This window comes from Callorhinchus milii, unplaced genomic scaffold (assembly GCF_018977255.1).
Source record: "Callorhinchus milii isolate IMCB2004 unplaced genomic scaffold, IMCB_Cmil_1.0 Scaffold2, whole genome shotgun sequence".
Lineage (NCBI taxonomy): Eukaryota > Metazoa > Chordata > Chondrichthyes > Chimaeriformes > Callorhinchidae > Callorhinchus > Callorhinchus milii.
Window position 1 is genome coordinate 120,222,633 of NW_024704743.1, and position 21,756 is coordinate 120,244,388.

The window sequence follows — 21,756 nt, forward strand, 5'->3', positions numbered from 1 at the left end:
GTAAGGAATCGTGCCGAACGTTTCGCTCTGTCCGGGAATCAAACCCAGGTCTCTTACATTGATGTAGTGTGCTTTCAGTAAATGTCAATGGCTCAATTGAAAAAACGAGCGGCAACTGGGCAAGCTTGCCCCCCCTTCCCACTCCCACAGTCACTGGCTCCTGTGTGACCACTGAACTTGGTGTCCAGTTGCCCCCACCTTCAAAAGCAGCCATTAAATGCTCCCGTTTTGGAGCATCTGCTGTGCGCAATTGGCTGCCGCGTTCGCCCACAAATATACAGTCAATTCACTTTACAGTGTGTTCTGTGAAGTGCTTTGGGACGTCCTCCCGACGTGAAAAGCGCTATATCAAATGCGAGGATTATTATTATTATCTTAACAGGCTTCGAAGTCTCGTTGGTGCATAGCATCACTTTGTGTCGCACTGACCCGTTGGACACAGCCGTTAAATTAATCACAAGCAAAAAGGAAACACTCGCTTAAAACAGTCAATTTTCATCTCTCTCCAAACCCCAACAATCCCTCTCTCTCCCTCCCACACACACCGCTGCCCCCCTCACCCCCACACCTGCTTGACCCCTTTACAAAACACATTCTTGTTAAATCAAATCATTAACAACAACCAATGACATTTACACAACGCCTTTCACGTCAGGAGGACGTATACTATACACAGTTCACGTGCACGCTATTCCTCAGCTTTTCTTCATCTCTAACATTGCCCACAAATACACGGTCAATTCACTTTACAGTCTATTCTGTGAAGCGCTTTGAGACATCGAGAAGATATGAAAAGCGCTATATCAAATGCAAGGCTTATTATTATTATTTATTATTATATATCGCCCACTCCCTGCCATTACCTTACCCCCACCTGCCAAAACCTTCACTTCAACAAGCAAAAGGAACCTCTATTTACTGTCCCATCCGACAATGCAGCACTTCCTTAGTACTGCTCACTAAAAGGTTTGTGTTCAGGAAATGGTGCTTCCAGATATATATTTTTATTTTAAAAAGTGCACAGTATTTATGTTCATTACTAAAATAAGAAAGTATATTTATTCATGTTATTCGAGTACTTTGAGATGTCCTCCTGATGTGAAAGGCACTTTATGAATGTAAACAACACAACGAATCAGAACAGAAACCTGATGTAGTCTTGATGTAAAGTAAACTGATGACTTTGTTCAAAAAAGCTTTCTAAACTTCTGTAATTCTCACAGTAGTAGTAGTACTAATCCTTGCATTTCATACGACGCCCTATCACGTCATTGAGATGTCTCAAAGCACTTCACAGAATATATTATAAAATGGATTGACTGTGTATTTTCTGGCCGAAATGCAGCAGCCAATTGCCCATGGCAACGTCCCACCAAGGGCAATAGTGAGAAAATATGCACTCTTCTGAAATGGTGTATTTTCAACCTTCCTAATAGTGAGCTGTATTATTTTGCAGGGAATGAAGCTCCAGAGCAGGCACAGAGACCAGCCTTTATGGACTATTTTGACAAGCAAGAGAAAAAGAATAAACCCATCGGAAATTGTAACCAAAATCTACAAGAGCCTTTCCACAAAGGAAAAAACCCTTTCCCTGATAACTGGAAGGTACCGCAAGATGGAAACTTTGACTTTGTAAGTGCAAAATTTGAATTCATTTGATTTGCTTAATCTTCACAGACTGGAGGCAACTTCTGGTGTGCTAAGTAATATTTATTGGCATTTATCATAAAATGCTTATCCTCCAGGGGCGGGCGGGGGGAATGTGGGGTGTCCTTGGGGCTAAACTGGCATGACGTGCTTGGCAACAAATGTCAGAATCGAGTCCACCCTCTGTGTCAGTCTTTAATGTCCGATTCCTGAGCCAGGTTGGTCCTCAGTGTTCCAAACCGCCTGGGCTGGTGACCCCTGGCTCATTGGTAGGACTTGCACGGGCAGACTGGTCACTTAGGACAGGGATTATTCCCACTCAGCTGCAGTTAGTCCTGTAAGATAAAGTCCTAGCAGGTAGGGTGGTCCTAGCCGGACAAGCAACAGGAAAGCTTGCCAGACAATGTTTTCAATGGCAAGCTATTGTTTTAGCTGATTAGTCTCTGGCAATACTCCCAAAGCACACTTTGGGTTCCCAAGCCTTGGCTCTTGACAACCTATATATTATATATATAATAATTCTTGCATTTGATATAGCGCTTTTCATGTCTTCGAGACGTCTCAAAGTGTTTCACAGAATATACTGTAAAGTGAATTGATTGTATATTTGTGGGCGAAACGCAGCAGCCAATTGCACACAGCAGCGGCACACAAACAGTCGTGGATTGAAGTGACCAATTTTTTTTTTTTTGAGGGATTATTATCAAACCTGTGGAGTAAGGAAACTTGCCCAAGGTTTTGCCCTGCTGGGAATCGAACCCAGATCTCTTGCTTGCAAAGCAAGTGCTTTACCACTGAGCTACAGGAGTCCTAGCCTGTGCCTATTACTCTCCAGAATTGGGTAAGCAGAGTGTGTCTCTCTATAGAGAGAGAGTGCAGAGTCCATTCCAGACACAAAGAAATTTCCAAGTATAAACGTATACATATATGGAACTCTATCTGGTTTCGATACTCTTTAGTGTGGTGATGGGTTTTTGTGTGTCAGACACCCAGCTGAACAAAAAGAATCCTAAACTACTGGCCTAACGTAATGTGAATAAGTGAGACAATTTGTAAATAAGAGGGTGACATAGGTTGTTTCTGGTGGCCTGTAATTATGATCAATGTTAGTTTACACCTGCATCGTACATTAAATATCAAATTTAAGTAATAATTCTTTGAAAGTACTCTTGCAGTATAAATCCAAAACCAGTTATGGTTGGTGACGTTGAACAATAAAAATCACTTGAGTGGGACTGCAGTTTGACTGTGAAATTTAACAGAAGTAATTTTTCAATAGAATAAGTGGAGATTAAACAATCTGGTATTGATCACAGGCTTTAAATTAAACTAGCTTTTTGAAATATCTAAAAAAGGGAAATAGCCTTTTTTAATAATAAGTGGAATATATATTTTGGAATTGACATGCAATTACTATTGTTTTGTCTCTTGCTCTTGTTCAATTTTATCAGTACCCAAGAGTGAAATTACACTGTAGCATATTGGTTTGAGCATTCGCCTCGCAAGCGAGTGGATCCGGGTTTGATTCTCGGGCATGGCGAAATCTTAGGCAAGTTTCCTTACTCCTCACACGTCTGTTTACCTAGTAGGAACCCAGTTGTTAGTTAATAATCATAATAATAATCTTTGCATTTGATATAGTGCTTATCACGTCTTCTAGACGTCTCAAAGCGCTTCACAGAATATACTGTAAAGTGAATTGACTGTATACTCGTGGACGAAATTGCACACAGCAGCGTCCCACAAACAATCCTGGATTAAAGTGACCAATTTTTTTTTTTGAGGGATTATTATCAGGTGTGTGGAGTAAGGAAATTTGCCCAAGGTTTTGCCCTGCCGGGAACCAAACCCACGTCTCACTTGCAAGTCGAGTGCTCTAACCACTGAGCTACAGGCTAGATTGCATTCCGGGGGTTAATAATCCCTCAGAAAAAAGTAATAACATGGTAATATGTTCACTCAATCCATGTGGGACACTTCTGTGCACAATTGGCTGCCGTGTTTCGCCCATAAAATACACAATTAATTCACTTTACAATATATCCCGTGAAGAGCTTTGAGGGGGATCAATGACGTGATTAGGCGCTATATCAAATGCAAGGATTATTATTACATTTATTTTTTCGTCACAAAATCACTGCCTCCCAATTCTAATTTGGATTTTTTTTTGCCACTGCAGCATCATTTCAGCAGAGCTGCTAGAAGCTGATGTTGAGATGTGACTGGCTTGAATGTCACAAGTAATATATTTTTATCATGGATACCAAAGCTTAATCGAAAATTGATGAAGAATGTGGGTGGCATTGCAAAAACAATTTCTGGCTTTCACATAGCCCTAGATATTTTGTGTCTTTCTTATTGATGATGCTTTTCCCTGCAATACATAGCAAGCCATGAATCTGCTAACAGTAATACTCAGAGTGAATTGATAATAATCCTTGCATTTGATATAGCGCGGTATAACATCTTCGAGACGTCTCAAACCGCTTCACAGAATATACTGTAAAGTGATTTGGTTGTATATTTTATGGGAGAATTGATCACTGAAGTTGTGTTAATAATGCACGGATCCAGTTTAATCCTGTAAAATACAATTATAGTTGCGTGTAAGTGTTGTTACAGTTTTGTTTATTCAGTTGCAGAGGAGCCCTGAAGCGATAACCAACTGATTACTATTATTCTCTTGCCAGATCAGTACATTTTTCATATTCAAAGATTGCCATCAACAGTACAGGGAAATATTTTATGCACAGCATTATTTTCCAAAGCGAGCAATATTCATTATATACCAGACCTACAAAGCATAGAGAAACTTTTCATTCTACATTCCAGTTAATTATACAAATTATTCAGCCGTAGGGTAGGATTCTTAGACCTCACAGATATCAAAGTGGACCAGCTATAAAAACATTCGACTTCAATAAACTGTCAGAGAACTATGTTCAGTTTTTTTTTGCTCTGATTGGATTCAATAACAAAAATATGAATGTTATTACAATTTTCAAACTACCTTCTTTTCCCTTCTCCCCCTTCACCATGTAGGTTCTAATCTCTTACACTGTCTGTATTCTAGATCCTGCTGCCCACAATGAAAAGCAACATTTATAATAATAATAATCATAATCCTTGCATTTAATAAAGCTCTTTATCACGTGGTCGAGACGTCCCAGAAAATGTCGAGAAGCTCTTCACAGAATATATTGTAAACTGGATTGATGGTGTAATTTGTGGCTGAAATATGGCAGCCAGTTGCGCACAGCAGTTGTGGATTGAGTGACCAAATTTTTATTGTTATACATATATGTTTTGGAAGGGATTATTACACCCAGAAAGCAATTCGGCAATCAACTAACAACCGGGTTCTTACATACTGCTAGTTAAACAGGCGTGTGAAGTACGGAATCTTGCCTAAGGTTTTGCCCTGCCTGGGAATCGAACCCGGGTCCTCTCACTTGCGAGGTGAGCACGGTAATCACTACGCTACAGGACTCCACAATATCGCACTGTGTACAGCTGAACACTTTTGATTGCTGAGCACTTCTTCCGGGGTATTCCCACTGTTTTGCTCGCAGGTGTGGATTTATGATGTTATCATTGATGTGGAGAATCTCGACCTGAATAAGGATTTTGAAACTAGCGGAAAAAAGACTCGGAGCAAAATTTCCTGGTGAAGCTCCCAGATTTTCCTCTTGCTCTTTTGGTCGTGCTGATTTAAAAAGAACAATGTTCAAATTTTGTGCATAGCAGCTCTTTATTCTTTCAATCCCATTTCCTACCTAATCTCCATATCCCTTAACACTCCTATTTCTTCATCTATCTTCCTGTGAAGCAGGAATCTACGGCCTTTATTAAAAAAAAGCCTTTCACCCTGCCCAATACCTAACTCTACAGTACCATCATGTAACTGGGATTTCTGAGGATTCAAATAGGAAAAAAATAAGCAATCAACATATTTGTGCCAGTTGGATGATGATGATGATAATAATAATCCTTGCATTTGATACAGTGCCTCATCACTTCGTTGAGGCGTCTCAAAGCGCTTCACAGAATATATTGTAAAGTGGATTGACTATGTATTTTGTGGGCAAAACGTGGCTGCCAATTGCGCACACCAATGTTCCGCAAACAGTCTTGGATTGAGCGAGCAGATTTTTTGGAGACGCTTTATTAGCACTTTGTAGAACTTTGTGAAATAATCAATAATAATATTTGCATCTGATAATGCACCTTTCAGGTCGGAAGACAATTTCAAAATACTTCACGGGATTTACCGTAAAGTGTAGTGACTTTATTTTGTAGGTGAATTTGGCAGCCAATTTGTGCACAGCAACGTCCCACAATCAGCCTCTTACCACTTTGCAGCTTTGTTGCCTCTCACCATATTCCCTGAAATAGTCCTTTTGATTAGCTGCATAGTTTTCTCTCTCGGTTTCTCTTCCTGTTGTGTTGCACAAAGCGAAAGCTCATGACATTTAGGTGATTGTGTGTGGTACACTAGGTTGTGATTGGGTTCCTATGAACCTTCATGGTTACCATCTGATCATTCTGACAGCTGCATAATGTGTTCCAGCTGCAGATTGAACAATTTAATACAGAAGACTATTATGCAATGAATATTATTCGCCTGTCTGATCATTTTAGACTTTGCTGTTGTCTGAATGAATACACAGAGGAACAAAAAGCTAACAGGAGGAAGAATACCATGATATTTTAGCTTCAGTCACTCTCTGACAAGCCTATTATAATAATAATAATCCTTGCATTTGATATAGCGCTTTTCACGTCTTCTAGATGTCCCAAAGCACTTCACAGAATATACTGTAAAGTGAATTGACTGTATATTTGTGGGCGAACGCGGCAGCCAATTGCGCACAGCAATGTCCCACAAACAGTCATGGATTGAAAATAACTAATTTATTATTGTTTTGTTTTTTTGGAGGGATTATTATTAGATGGTGTGGAGTAAGGAAACTTGCCCAAGGTTTCGCCCTCTGCCTGGAATTGAACTCAGGTCTCTCACTTGCAAAGCGAGTGCTCTAACCACTGAGCTACAGGACTCCACATTATTGCCTCTATTCTTCACGACTACACATTAAAAAGTTTGTTGATATTTCAATGTAGCATTTAATGTACAGGGTGTCCACAAAGTCCTGTTACCCCCCCCCGTTACAAGACAGAGATATGAGACTACGGAGAGGCAGAAACGAGCTGTTAGAGATGCATTTCACCTCCTCTCTCCATCCATATTATGGAAGATAATATTTGTGGAGTCCTGTAGCTCAGTGGTTAGAGCACTCGCTTTGCAAGCGAGAGACCTGAGTTCAATTCCAGGCAGAGGGCGAAACCTTGGGCAAGTTTCCTTACTCCACACAGAGCCTAATAATAATCCCTCTAAAACCAAAAACAATAATAAATTGGTCATTTTCAATCTACGACTGTTTGTGGGACATTGCTGTGCGCAATTGGCTGCCACGTTCGCCCACAAATATACAGTCAATTCACTTTACAGTGTGTTCTGTGAAGCGCTTTGGGACGTCCTCCCGACGTGAAAAGCGCTATATCAAATGCAAGGATTATTATTATTATTATAAGATGTGGCTTTGAACATGGTGACGGATCATTATGAAAATGAAGGCTCACACACACCGTTCCTCTCAGCGTCTAAATACAGTTAAACACTTGCGCTGAATACAATGAAGTACTTCTACATACAATTATCATCATTCTTCCACATGCTTCAGTTGTTGGTCAGTGTACTGTGGGAAATAAACACATGGGGGTAACAGGACTTTGTAGACACCCGGTACTGTTAAAGCAAAGTAAGTAGTTATATTGAGTTTCAAGTCACACGGACTTCCCTAAAATCAGGGAACGGTCACAAAGCAGCATATCATAACCCCCCATAGCACCCTTCACCCAGGGAAGAGTTTCAGAGCACTTCACAAATGCAAGACCCTAGTAAGTGTGAGTCGATTATTTGACAGGAGATATCACAAATTCACCTTCGCCTCCTTCAAGTCCCACCTCAAAACCCTCCTCTTCGACCATGTCATCGGTCACCCCTTTCCCCTCCCCTCCTTTTTCCCCCCCTGACCCCAGTTCGGGTCTGAAATGCTGTACACTGTCCAGTGCCTCGGGACGTCTTCCCGACGTGAAAGGCGCTATACAAATGTAATCTTGTTGTTGTTGACATATTTCCATTACTGGCTACTTTTTAGCGCTGAGTATGTGCAGCTTGCATGATAGGCTCAGATCTCTTCTCTGTGGGTTATGCTGAGATGACATTGGCGCACTGTTAATTTACACTATAGTCACAGCAAGGCTGCCCAGAGTTATTATAATGATGCACTAGAGTGCAAAACAACCCAATTCAAATTCTCTCCGGAGACCGATAGGTAGATGTTCATGTTATGATGTACATTTTCTATCTTACCCTGTTGGCATGTCTGTTGCCATGCAAACAAATGCAAGATTCAGTGTTGGTTCGGCTACTTATCAGATCATGGGATCACAGAAAGTATACAGCACGGAAGGAACCCACTTCCCTTTAGGCATATTCCTGAATATTCAATAACCCTTGAATTTGATTTAAGTGCCTTTCTTCTCAAGATTTGAAGGGTAAAAAGTTGAGATGACCATTTAAGTTTCAGTTTCAGATTTCTCTGTCCGCAAGGTTTTATTTACAATGTACAGAATATTTGGAATGAAAACTGTGGTTATAGATAGAGCTTATATTATATATTACATTGCTATCTGTATTAGAATATAATTGATACAATTCAGGAGGTTACCATGCATTAGAGAGATTATTTTGACGCAGCCCCCTCTTCCCCCCACCCCCGAGCGGGAGTCTGATTTATACTCCTAATCTCTCTCGCCGGCATCTCTCTTGCCCAACAAAGCACGTTTGTAATGTTTTAAGAACGTTACGAATTAGGTGAATCAACCTTTTCCATTTAAACATTTTAAGGGATCATTTGTGAGCTGGGCCCACATTGATTCCCATTATTGTCCCCGTTTCTGTAGTTCAGCAAGCTGGACTCATATCCTTAAAGCCTCCTTCTCCACATGGTCTTCATATCTGGTCTCCAGTGCGAGTTTCTTAAGGATCCAACAACTCTCAAAACATCTCCTGTTTTTCAGCATAATTTTCACGGCAGAAAGAGCAACAACAACAACGACTTGCATTTATATAGCAAGTCATTGACACAGGGTAGCATCCCAGAGCAACATAAACTGGCCAGTGAATGCAGTCACTATTTTTACTTGTTTCAGAATTTAAAATTGACGATAAATAATTTACGATTAGTATCTTTAGATTTACCGCCATTCAAATGATTATTGCTCATCTTCTTCCTCCTTCTAATCCTCACTCCATTGGATTTGAGAACATTTACTTCTGAACTAGTACCCAGACTCCCACGTGGTCTCATTGCTGCTGCCAGACTTTATTCATGACGCATTAGCTATCTGCACATCAGAAGTGTTGTTGTGTCATTAAAAGTTGGTGAAATGGACATAATTGATTTTTTTTGCTGTTGAGAGGCAGATAATTATGAAATTATGATTCAGATTCACTCTGTTCACTGCCTCAAAAAATTTAACAATTCTTGTCTCCCCATCTACTAACTGTTTTTTATTACATCTAAACGGTGACCCAAAGCTCATGTTATTAGTTGCTATACAAATCAATTTTTGTTTCTCTTCCCTGGCAGTAATAATTAAAATGAGTATCTTCTACCCCAAAGAAGGGAAAACCAGCACAATAGATTGAAATCATTCAGTGGATTAATTAAGTCTAGATAGACACTGATTATTTGCTGAATTAACATTGCAATCATTGCATCTATCAGTGAGCTTCCCTTTCTTCCACCCTCCGATAAAAAAATGCTTTGTTTGTTTATACTGGAGTCCTGTAGCTTAGTGGTTAGAGCATTCGCCTCGCAAGCGAGAGGACCTGGGTTCGTTTCCCCAGCAGGGCGAAACATTGGGCAAGTTTCCTTAATTCACATACCTCTGTTCACCCCGCAGTAAATCGGTTGTTGGATCACATTTCTGGAGGTAATAATCCCTTCAACAAAAAAAGAGAAAATAAAAATAATTAGCTCACTCAATCTTGTTTGTGGGATACTGTTGTGCGCAATTGGCTGCCGCGTTCGCCCACAAATATACAGTCAATTCACTTTACAGTGTGTTCTGTGAAGCGCTTTGGGACATCCTCCCGACGTGAAAAGCGCTATATCAAATGCATATTATTATTATTATTATTATTACTCGAGAAACATTTCCATTATACTTGGAGGATACATATTCCAACCCTTGATGGATTACATACAGTGGAAAGACTTTTAAAGGCAGGGATAGTGAGTTACTGCCACTTTTAAATGAAAAGGAAAAAATAACTTGAATAGCGAAGAAGGAAATAGTGAAGCTGCTTGATGAGGTGCTTGCTGAGAGAAATTCTACTGTGTCTTGTTACAAAAATTGGATAACTTGAAGTTTTTAGGTAAAGAAAACAATTGCAAACTATTGTATCGTGTGTCAGCCTGGCTCAGTGCTAGCAATCTCGCCTCTGAATCAGGTGGTTGTGGGTTCAAGCCCCATGTTGGGACTTGGAATCACATAGTATAAGCTGATACTCTAATGCAGTGCTGGGGTGTGTTGCATTGTCGTAGATGACGTCCTTCTGACAGGGTGTTAAACCTGTGCATGAGGACGTTAAAGACCCCATGGCATTATTCAAAAAAGAGAAGGGAGTTTCTCTCTCCCGGTGTTTTGGCCAACTGTCCTCCAAATAAAACTGCTCATTCTCGAGTGGAATAATTGGTACCTGGTGCAAGAATAGGTTAGGGACCTATTCCGAATTCCAAAATCTAAAAGTTTGCCCAACATAAAATGTGGGTAGTTTAGAACCACTGAGCAAGATCTCCGCTTTCTGACCCACTTCAAGACTAGGAGACAAGTAAGTATTTCTGAAATGGCTCAATTATTTTTGGGGGTGTTTCCGAAAAAAACAAAAAAAAAATTAGTTTGGTGCGCATTATTAATGCATGATTAACAACAATAATCATTAATAAAACAATGTTTAATTCCTACTGGCTTTCATATTTTTCTTCCCATCCAATGTGGGAGGTTGACAAGAATTATCAGATCTATTGCACGTTTATTTTAATAACAAATCAAGCACTTCATAAAATATGGGTAGTTTAGAATCACTAAGCAAGATCTCTGCTTAACAGCTTGAAAGTTAGTTTAATTAAGCAATACAGACAATCTATTTCCTCAATTAACAATGTGCTCTTTGAAAAATCGATGCTTCTTCTGAAGACTATTTGATACATCTAATGCAGATTCAACGCATTGTGAGTACTCTACATTTCATTTATTTTCTCTCCTGGCTGCAGCCAGAATGCCACACACCTCTGCCGAAGAGGACAGTAAGATGACCTTCTCCCAGTGTTGTCCAACTATCGTCCATTAAATGGTATATTGTTTCCCCCCCCCCCCCTTTAGAACCTAGGTACAGGCCATTCAGCTCATTCAGTCTGTTCTGCGCTTCTCCTACAACTCAAGCTAAAGTCATTACTTGACACCTCTTGATGACTTTATAATAATAATCCTTGCATTTGATGTAGTGCCTTATCGTGCCATTGAGATGTCTCAAAGCATATCACAGAATATACTGTAAAGTGAATTGACTGTATATTTTGTGAGCAAAATGCAGCAGCCAATAGCGAGGTTTTTAACGGAGAGTATTTATAGTGGATTCCGTGGAAAGAAAGTGGCCACACTTTTCTATTGCATAAGGCGCCTCCATTTCCAAGTGTGGTACTTTTTTCTCAGCATCCTTACGTGGGCTTTCTTTGGGCAGGTTTTTTGCTTATGATGCTTCTTCTTACACCCTACGTTTAGCTTGAGTTGTAGGAGAAGCGCAGAACAGACTGAATGAGCTGAATGGCCTGTACCTAGGTTCTAAAGGGGGGGCGGGAAACACTTAATGGACGATAGTTGGACAACACTGGGAGAAGGTCATCTTACTGTCCTCTTCGGCAGAGGTGTGTGGCATTCTGGCTGCAGCCAGGAGAGAAAATAAATGAAATGTAGAGTACTCACAATGCGTTGAATCTGCATTAGATGTATCAAATAGTCTTCAGAAGAAGCATCGATTTTTCAAAGAGCACATTGTTAATTGAGGAAATAGATTGTCTGTATTGCTTAATTAAACTAACTTTCAAGCTGTTAAGCAGAGATCTTGCTTAGTGATTCTAAACTACCCATATTTTATGAAGTGCTTGATTTGTTATTAAAATAAACGTGCAATAGATCTGATAATTCTTGTCAACCTCCCACATTGGATGGGAAGAAAAATATGAAAGCCAGTAGGAATTAAACATTGTTTTATTAATGATTATTGTTGTTAATCATGCATTAATAATGCGCACCAAACTAATTTTTTTCTTTGGGCAGGTTTTGTTGCTTATGATGCTTCTTCCTACACCCTACGTGGAGGCGCCTTATGTGTCCCCTTCAGCAGAAAATCGCTGGTTTTCACGGAATCATGACTTGAGTTGCTTTATGTTGTTTTGCTGCTTGACGTCTTGCAGGCCGTGTAACATCTGGCAAGTCTAGTATGGTGTGAGCCATTTTTGTAAGGTTGTGCATATGTCTCAATGTCTTCAGCACTGCCTAATAAACCGGGCCAAATTGTAATATCTTTGCAATTGTAGTAATGGGCATCAATACTTTGTTTGGACTCTGCAAAAATCTTTGCACATTCTGTACTGTGTTTGAGCAAAGGAAATGGTAATGAAAATAATGTGGGACACTACCCTGCATGAGGGGCGTTATATAAATGCAAGTTGTTGTTGCTGCGTCACGTTTGGGGATAATTGGGTGCCTTTTTCAAGAAGAGTACTTTTAAGTTAATTTAGCAACAAGATCCTACACAGTTAACATGTTGTCACATAGACTCCAGCTATGTCTCATTCTCTATTGAAAAGATGGAAGTTCACGATCTGATGCAGGCTTTAGCCAATTAAACAAATGAGTTTATTCACCAAGAGAACGGTCGAATAACAGAGGTAGAAAATAATCAATGCACCACCACAAATGAGTTGGGACAATTAAAGCCTTCAAATAAATCTTACAAGAGAGTTCAAATATTAAAGGTCTTGGAGGAAGTAGAAAATCACTATCTAATGAAAAATCCATGATCTGAGTACGTGCTGTTTTAGGAGCAACAAATCTTCCCAACCAAAAGTTAGGCAATTGCAGAACAGACAATTCTTATGTCCTAAAAGTCCCTCTTTCATCTTGGAACACTGTGCTTCAACGTGTGTTGTATTCAGGAATGTTCTTTTTTCTTCATCAAAATGCATGACTGAGTGGGATTCATCCAGTGACAGGGAAAAACAGTCGCTCGGGACAGGGAATCATCCCACTTAGCTCCTATTAACCCTGCAAACCAAAGGCTTAATGGGTAGGGTGGTTGTAGCTGGACAACCAGTGGGAAAGCTGTGCAGTTTTAGCTGGTTAGACTCCCAACGCACACTCTGGGGTCCCCAAGCCTGGGCTCTTGCCAACCTGCACCTAATACTTTCTGGAATTGTGTAAGCAGGATGTGTCCCTCCAGGGAGAGAGAGCGCATTGCATTCCAACAATCTATCTCTGGGATTTCCATGTGGAGGTGGGAGGTAGGGAATTCTCAGTTTGATTTGGATACTCTTGAGCATGGCGATGGGTTTCCGTGTGGGTCAGATACCCGGCTGACCGAAAAAAATGCATGACTTTCCACACTAAAAGGTGCAACATCCTACATCGTTTTTTAAACAAGACTTTTGAATGTTTCATTAAAATGAGCTGTGTACCCTGAATCTTAGGGGAGACGTTTCTGTCATTGTATTGGCAGATGATTCAAATTCACATACAGTAAGGCACCTGTTATTTCCACTTCGGTTTATCTGCTCAGTGGATACCAGCAAAACAATTCCTGTTGTCCAAATGTATGAAGTTGCACGCATGCTCATGAGGTTGCTATGGGCACAATTTAGTCCCCACAACCAGATAAACCATGTAACTTTGTGTACATATGTCCATCTCACAAAAGGAAGGTTAATCAGTTTTGCACACAGTTTTAACATAACATGTAGGAGCAGGAGTAGGCCATTCGGCCCTTCGAGCTGCCCCGCCGTTGACTTTACAACGTATTCTGTGAAGCGCTTTGAGACGTCTCAACGACATGATAAGGTGCCATATCAAATGCAAGCATTATTATTAAATCTTGAGAAGGCAAGCCTTTATAATTTTGAACAGAGGGAAATATGTATAGAGAGAGTGAGAAAGAAAATTAGAGCGACTTATACAGAGGGGCGGAGAGAAAAATACTAAGTGAAAAAGATGGCAGAGAGAGAAGGGCTGATACAGTGCAGTACTATTGTGACAGCATAACTCCTGATGGAACAATTTGTCTCAGTTAGTGCTATAGCCCGCTTTATTTTGAGCAATGTCCAATTATCCAGACTGCCAGCTTATACACAAGGAAGTTGGTCTCAGAACAGATAATCAGCTCTTGACTTTTTGTGTATTTGGAGTTTTGAAAGAAATGGCAAAAAAACACATTCTGGGCCTCAGCAATCTCCTCTGACCTCAAAAGGACTTGGTACTGCAGTAATGGGATTTTCAGAAAAACCAAGAGTTCGTTTTGACAGAAACGTTCTACTTATCTTCAGCTTTTGAATCACCTGTTAAATTACAAAAACTCTCTCACTCTCTGCCTGCGCTGGATAATTGGTTAGAAAAAAACTGCAAAGGGTTTGAAGGTCACAGAAAGCTGGCTTTATTAAAAGTATCCTGATCTCCATTTTATTTCATTTAAATTGGTGGGACTGTCTCCATAGGTACAGTGGGATGCGTAGGTCAGTGAGTCACGAAGCAAAACGATGCAGGCGCAGATAATGGCAGGTCTACACACCACCTGCTTGTAGCTCTCTCCCACTCAAATTGAGAGACTCAAGCTGGCTGCCCGACCTCCAATCTCACAGCTAGTTTAGCCAGCTCCAACAGCCAACTCAGCCTCCTCCCTGATCTCTCGCAATCGCCCGCTGTGGGTGTTTCACATAATTGAGTGCTTTGGATTGCCGTAAGTCTATTGCACTATTAGAGGAATATTCCATCGCATCTAGAGGAGAGACACACACACGCACACACATACAGAGGAGAGACACAGAAACAAACACACACTCACCCAGACAATTTCAACAGCAGGGCCTCGGAGTGGAGCGAAGCCCATTTCCACTCACATTACGCATGCACAACCGGAGCTGCTCCGTCGAGTGAACAGCCGGCAGCAGGGCTGAGCCCCGGGTGTCAAGGTTTTTAGCGGAGGGTGTTGCTTATAGCGGATTTCGTGGAAAGTATGTGGCCGCACTTTTCTATTGGCCCAGCTTATGACGAAGTGTGTGGAGGGAAAAAAAATTATACAAAGAAGTGGAATTTAATTAGATCTGAGACTGAATGGGCAGTTGATATTAATAACAAGGCACACAACCCTGAGTCATTTTCATGAAATAGGCTTGACATTTATTCAACATTTGGAACAGCAAAAGCGCTGCATGCAGATAGGCTCCATTAGAGAACAGCGTAACTTCCTCACAAGTATGATTGAGATGTCAGTCCTTGGCAAAACGACCTTTTGACTGGTGCCATTTCTAATGGTGGCACTTTTTCTCAGCATCCTTACGTGCGCTTTCTTTGGGCAAGTTTTTTTTGCTTATGATGCTTCTTCCTACACCCTACGTGGAGGTGCCTTATGTTTCCCCTTTGGCAGAAAATCGCTGGATGGCATGGAATCATGACTTGAGTTGCTTCAGACCCCCTTGAGTTGCATTCAGTCCAATTTCCTTTACTTTGCTGCTTGGACGTCTCACAGGCCGTGTAATATATTGCAAGTCCAGTTTGATGTGAATCATTTTTGTAAGGAGGTGCATATGTCACCATGTCTCCAGTACTGCCTAATAAGCTGGGCCAATAGAAAATTGTGGAAGTATTTGCTAAAAATTGTGGGGTATTTGGCAAATTTTGTGGGAAAATTGCGGAGGCCTGCTTGGTGGTATTGAGAGACCATTTTATGAAACAACCCGGATTAAAACTATAGGCATATATTTCCTGAACATGTGGTTATGTTCAAAATACTAAAAATGTTAATTTGAATAGTGAACTTACCAAGAATTCCACGGAAAAAGGGCAGCCGCACTTCTATTGGCCAAGCCGATAAGCACATGAACTGCATGTTACTTGAAAATCCACTTAATTTGCAAGATCACAAGATTGGTTCAGATGAAGAAGGCCCTTCGGCCCGTCTGTCCTCATCCTTCCCAAATACTCACACGACCATCTCAGGATCAAGCTTTTTTTAAAAAATAAGTCCAGGATCCTGGCCTCAATCACCAGTTCCCAAATCATGTGTGATATGGAGTCCTGTAGCTCAGTGGTTAGAGCACTCGCCTCGCAAGCGAGAGACCTGGGTTCGATTCCTGACCAGGGTGAAACTTTACAGTATATTCTGTCAAGCGCTTTGAGACGTCTCGAAGACGCGATAAGGCGCTTTATCAAATGCAAGGATTTTAGGATTATTATTATCATCTATCTCTATAAATTCCCCTCTGAGACACCTCTTTTCAAGTGTGAAGTGCTGATTTTATCCCAACGCTTTGGACGTCCTCCCGACATGAAAGGCGCTATACAAATATAATTTGTTGTTTATTTGTTGTTATCGTTACTCATAGCTAATTTCTCTAACACTGGGGATCATCCTTGCCACTCTACATAGCCTCGAAGAAGGAACTAGCAGCAGGAAAATAGTCGATGTGTAAGCAGTTTCTAGTGGGGCAGCTCCACTGAGACCGAAGTGAGACAATGGTCTGGCGCTCATGGATTGAGCTACACCTTGATCACCTTAGCTTACTGAAATAATAAGGGTGGGATTGGAGGATTTGCTGAGGTTTGCGAGGTGAAAAAGGTTATTTAGTATCTTTTTACAAATGTAATAGTCTGCTTGTCTCAGAATCTCATCATCAACTTCCCAAACCAACTGTTTCTTTCTGACAGATTAGAAAATTGGATTTTAAATTGGATATTTTTCTTTTTATTCCATGCAAGCTCCTCCAGCCACAGAGGAATACCAGAGTATTTAAAGTGAAGAACAAATCAATAGTATTGCACATCCTCAACATCATCAAAGCACATTGATTTTCTCTGGAAACTAACTTCAGCATTACAGTCTATCTCTACTGTATTGCTTTGTTGTAAGAGGCAGTGACATTTAATGATTGTGACTTGTTTTGTTTCTAAGTCCTGGCCTCAGCCATTCTTCCTTCAACGTGTTGAGAAAATCTCCTGGTGTCTGTCTAAAATTTTCTTTGCAACTCTAAACCTATATCCTCGTGTTCTACTGTCTTGGTGCATCCGAAAGTATTGTTCTGGGTTCACTCAGTTATCACCTCTTAATTCATACTTTTTCATTTTTTATGGAACAAGACATTTCTAGAGGGTGTCACAAATATGAAGTCTTTGTGTGCAAAGGATTAATTAATGACTTTCTTCTGGAATAGAGAGCTGATTATATGCACTCGCTGGCACTCGCCCCATTGTGGATAAACAAAAGTGCAGATAATTGGACATTATGCAGCACAAATTGGCTGAAGTACTAACTACAAAATTGTTCCATAAGAAGTTAAACTGTCACTATAGTAAACTGTGCCAGTGGTTCCCACTATGTCTGCCATGTTCTCACTCTTGCTATCTTTGTGCTTTTTTCTATCCCTCTGATTCTCTGTGGGACATAAACAATCGAAGGTTTAAGCAACCTGCAATCGTGGAAAAATGCAACTTACATGAACTAGTCAAATTTCCCAAGCGTATGGATTGTTTGTATTTTTCAGATCAGTAAATGATTTGCATGAAACCGTCTATGGACGATATTTTATTGGGAATCGAGGGTTTGCTGAGGAAGCTGGTTAATAGACACTCAAATCATTTTTGTCTGAAAATTCCAACTGCATTCTTTGGTAACATGACTCCCATCCCTGTCACCATGCAGCAACATTCATTAATTTTAGATCCAAACCTTTCCTGGTAAGTGGCAGACACTGCCGTATGAAATCAGGCTGTTTCAGCTATAGATCCCTGAAGGGTCAACGGCAACCTTAGTGTCCCTCAAGGTGTGATTTGTGATAAAGAATCTGAGTCAGCCCGGCTCAGGTGATGACATTCCCACCTCTGACTCAGAGGGTGTGGGTTTAAGCCCCTCATCAGGACTTGGAACTCATCTACTGTAGTCTCTGCTGACATTCTAATGCAGGTGCTATCCTTAGGCTGAGATGTTACACCGATATCCTGTCTGTTCAAGTGGGCGTTAAAGATCCTATAGCACTATTCAAAAAGATAAAGGAGTTTCTCCCGGTACCTGGCCAACAATCCCCCAAATAAAATTGCTCACTCGCTTCATGGCTGATTTGGAGCTCATTATTGTGCCTAAATTAGTTGCCGCATTCACCTACTAAATACAGTGAGTCACTGTGCTTTACAATATCCTTTGAATCACTTTCTTGCAATGTAAAAAGGCACTCTAATAAATGCAAGGATTATTATTACATTTGGAAAGAATTCTGAAAATCTGACACAGCACTGACCTAAGCACTGCATGTTTGGACTTTGGCATAGCAACATAGCATCGGAGAGAGGGATTTGGGTTTGATGGACATATGAGGAACAACATTTGAGAACAGGAGTTTGTACTAGCTTGAAGTGCTCATTTATTGTGTCAGCTTTGGAATAGCGACTAGAAGCAGCAGCATTCTGTTGTAAATTTAAGGCTGGCAAACAGCCCATTCCAAAGACGCTAATGTTTTTTTCAGAAAAAAAATATGAGACCCCTGCAATTTGCTTTCATCTATTTCGATAACACCATTCCTGGGATTTCAATCTAAATAACTTGCCAGTAATGTACATAAAACAATTGGATACGGACTGAAAAGGTGTGGAATCACTCACAAAATGAAATATCTTGCATCCTGCCACAACTATCCTCTTACATCAGAGAAAACCATTGTAGTTCCTTTGATCTTGAAACACTTGCCAGTTTTGTCGGTGTGAATGACTGTTACATTCTGTGAATTTCACACCCTCTAAAGAGGGAATACTTGAAGTCTGGAAGTGTCAGAAAATATATATTTTCTCTCTTTGTCTTGTGAATTATTCCCTTGAACTTGCCGCACTGGATATTTCAAACCAACTCGAAGCTCAATATGCCCTTTCAGTGTTAACGTTTCCAAAGGGATTTAAGAGCGTTAACTCGGATTGATCTAACACAAGCGTCCCGTAATTTACTGCATTGTCCACTTATTGCAATAGTGCACATCAAAGCAAGTTCATTAACATGTTGGTTGTGGAAAAACAGTAATGCACCTCAGCAGGTTCAACAGTGCTTGTGTGATATAGTGTCTAGTATCAGGCTCTTTTTTCACTGTTGAGGTTCAGAGTAAACATTTTGAAAATATCTGGAGTTGGAAAATGTAACTGCACAAAGCAACAGAGTCACCTTTTGCTTAGTATGACTTTCAATGACTTTCCAGATACATCACATATGTTAGCGTCTCCAAGATGATTGTGGATTTATCCTGAGACCCTTAACCTTGAATATTTCTATCATGACTATGACTTTATTATCTGATTATGAAAATACATGTATCCATTAGGTTGACTTTATGTGCCATAAAAGTTGACTTGGATCCTATAGGATAATGGTCAGCACGCTCGCCTTGCAAGCAAGAGGTCCCAGGTTCGATTCCCAGGTATTAATCCCCCCAAAAAAATTGGTACTCAATCCACGCTTGTTTGTGGGGACACTGCTGTGCGCAATTGGCTGCCGCGTTTCACCCACAAAGTACACAGTCAATCCACTTTGTAATATATTCTGTGAAGTGCTTTAAGACGTCTCAACAACATGATAAGGCGCAATATCAAATGCAAGAATTATTTATATATTATACATGTGCATTTTGGTAGTTATGCCATCTATAAGATGACGTTTTTTTTAATGTCCTGTTTGACGATGATTGAGTCTCATGTTGAGATTGAAACCCTGTGTTTCTGAGAGCAAGACCACAGATGGCTGGAGTACTGTCTGTGGGAGAGAGGGAAGGGGATTGTGTGAAACCAACTTCCCCGAGTCATATTTCTATTACTGGATGTACTGGTGAATTATCCCACTAATACCATAAAAATTGATCCCATCCTCCCAAAGCCTTGGGATTGGTGCGATAATGCTCAGAGACAGTACAAAGCAACACCTTGCATTGCTTGTTTACTGTTGATGTCTAGGAATAAATTTCAGTTGCCCCTGGCAACCAACCTTTTCCCGGTTATCCCAGTTGGGGAATTCTCCCCCACGTGACCAATTAGATCCTGAATTTCCAGAGATGAGGTACACGTCCTGAAATATACAAATCAATTAAAAGTGACTTTTGTCAGAGTGACAGAAACAAATAATTCCATGACTGTAGTTATTTCTGCTCAAGGTATCAATACTTCAAGAGACTAACAAGAGGCAAGGAGAAAGAATGGGTTCATTTGGCTATTGCATAAATTGCTAATTCAATAAACATATAAGTAAGAATCTATATTATCTACTCGCTTTAAACGCTATCAGGGAATCATCAGCTCCTGTTAACCCTGCATTCCAAAGCCCTTAGCAGGTAGGGTGGTCCTAGCTGGACAAGCAGCGGGAAAGCTTGCCAGATGTATCAATGGCAAGCTATGTGGTTCTAGTTGGTTAGTCTCCAGCAGTTAACCCTGGGGTCACACTCTGGGGTCCCCAAGTTTTGGCTCATGCCAACCTATGCCTAATACTTTCCAGAATTAGGTAAGCAGGATGCATCCCTCCAGAAGAGTGTGGATTCCGTTCCAACAATCTAACTGAGGGCAAGATAGAAGATATTTCCATGTGTAGGTGAGGGGCATGAAATTTTCAGTTTGGTTTGGTCAGCGTGTGTCTGACATGTGCGGAATACTATCACCGTGCTTAAGAGTATCCAAACCAGTTCCACGCAACCCACCTACAACAACACAACAACAACAAGATTCCATTTATTGAGCGCCTTTCACGTCGGGAGGACGTCCCAAGGCGCTGTACAGTTGGGTCAGGACCCGAGCAGGGGAAACTGGTCAGGGTGAGGGGAGGGAAGGGAGGGAGCGAAGAGGGGGTGGAGAGTCGAGAGGGGAGCTGAAGGCACGGTCAAAGAGAAAGGTCTTGAGACCGGGCTTGAAGGAGGAAAGGGAGGAAGTGGCGAAGGCACTGGGGGATAGAGTTCCAGAGCCTAGGAGCTGAGAGGCTGAAGGCCCGGCCACCGATGGTAGGGCGGTTGGGACATGGAAATTCTCGTGTATTGGAATGGAATGGTGCACTCTCTCCCTGGAGGACTGACTCTTCTTGCTTACCTGATTCTCGAGAGTATTAGGCGCAGGTTGCAAGAGCCAAATCTTGGGATTACAGAATGTGCACTGGAGTAAAACCAGCTAAAACTATAGCTTGCTATTGGAAGCACTGTCTGGCAAGCTTTCCCACTGCTTCTCCAGCTATAACCAACCGACACATTAGGATTTGCAGTCTTAACAGGTGCTGAGTGGAAAGAATCTCTGGCCCGAGTAACTGCTCTGCCTCTCCAAGTCCTGCCGATGAACCAGGCTGATCGTGCTGTCACCAGCGGTGGCCTGGAATACTGCGGACCTGCCTGGCTCAGGAACCAGACTCAAGATCTCCACAGAGGGTGAGCTCTTCTGACATTCCGTTGTCAAGTATGTCGCTTTGGAGCCAGTTCAGCTCCAAGGAAGATAGTTCCAGGGATTTTAATCATCACCTATTGCAACAAATCAAAGCTCCAAAAATACAGTTTGATCCAATTATGGGGTTTGAAGTATAATCTCAACCTGAAAACATCCTTTTAAATTTGACAGCTATTCGGGCGATTGTTGAAGTGCAGTATTCAAAGCTGCTGATTGATGGATTGCCTGAAGTGTAGATTGTTTTGGGAGTTCAATTGGATAATATCCTGA

At 41.0% G+C, this 21,756-nt stretch overlaps 1 protein-coding gene across 3 annotated transcripts in view; it reads left to right on the forward strand.

Moving 5' to 3' along the window:
- Positions 1–21,756, forward strand: part of stk3 (serine/threonine kinase 3 (STE20 homolog, yeast)) — a 232,900-nt gene that overhangs the window by 182,452 nt on the left and 28,692 nt on the right. For all 3 annotated transcript variants that reach the window (XM_007895083.2, XM_007895084.2, XM_007895085.2), the window contains one exon: positions 1,457–1,632. In XM_007895083.2, coding sequence (XP_007893274.1) covers positions 1,457–1,632 — 176 coding nt within the window. The remainder of the gene's footprint in view (positions 1–1,456; positions 1,633–21,756) is intronic.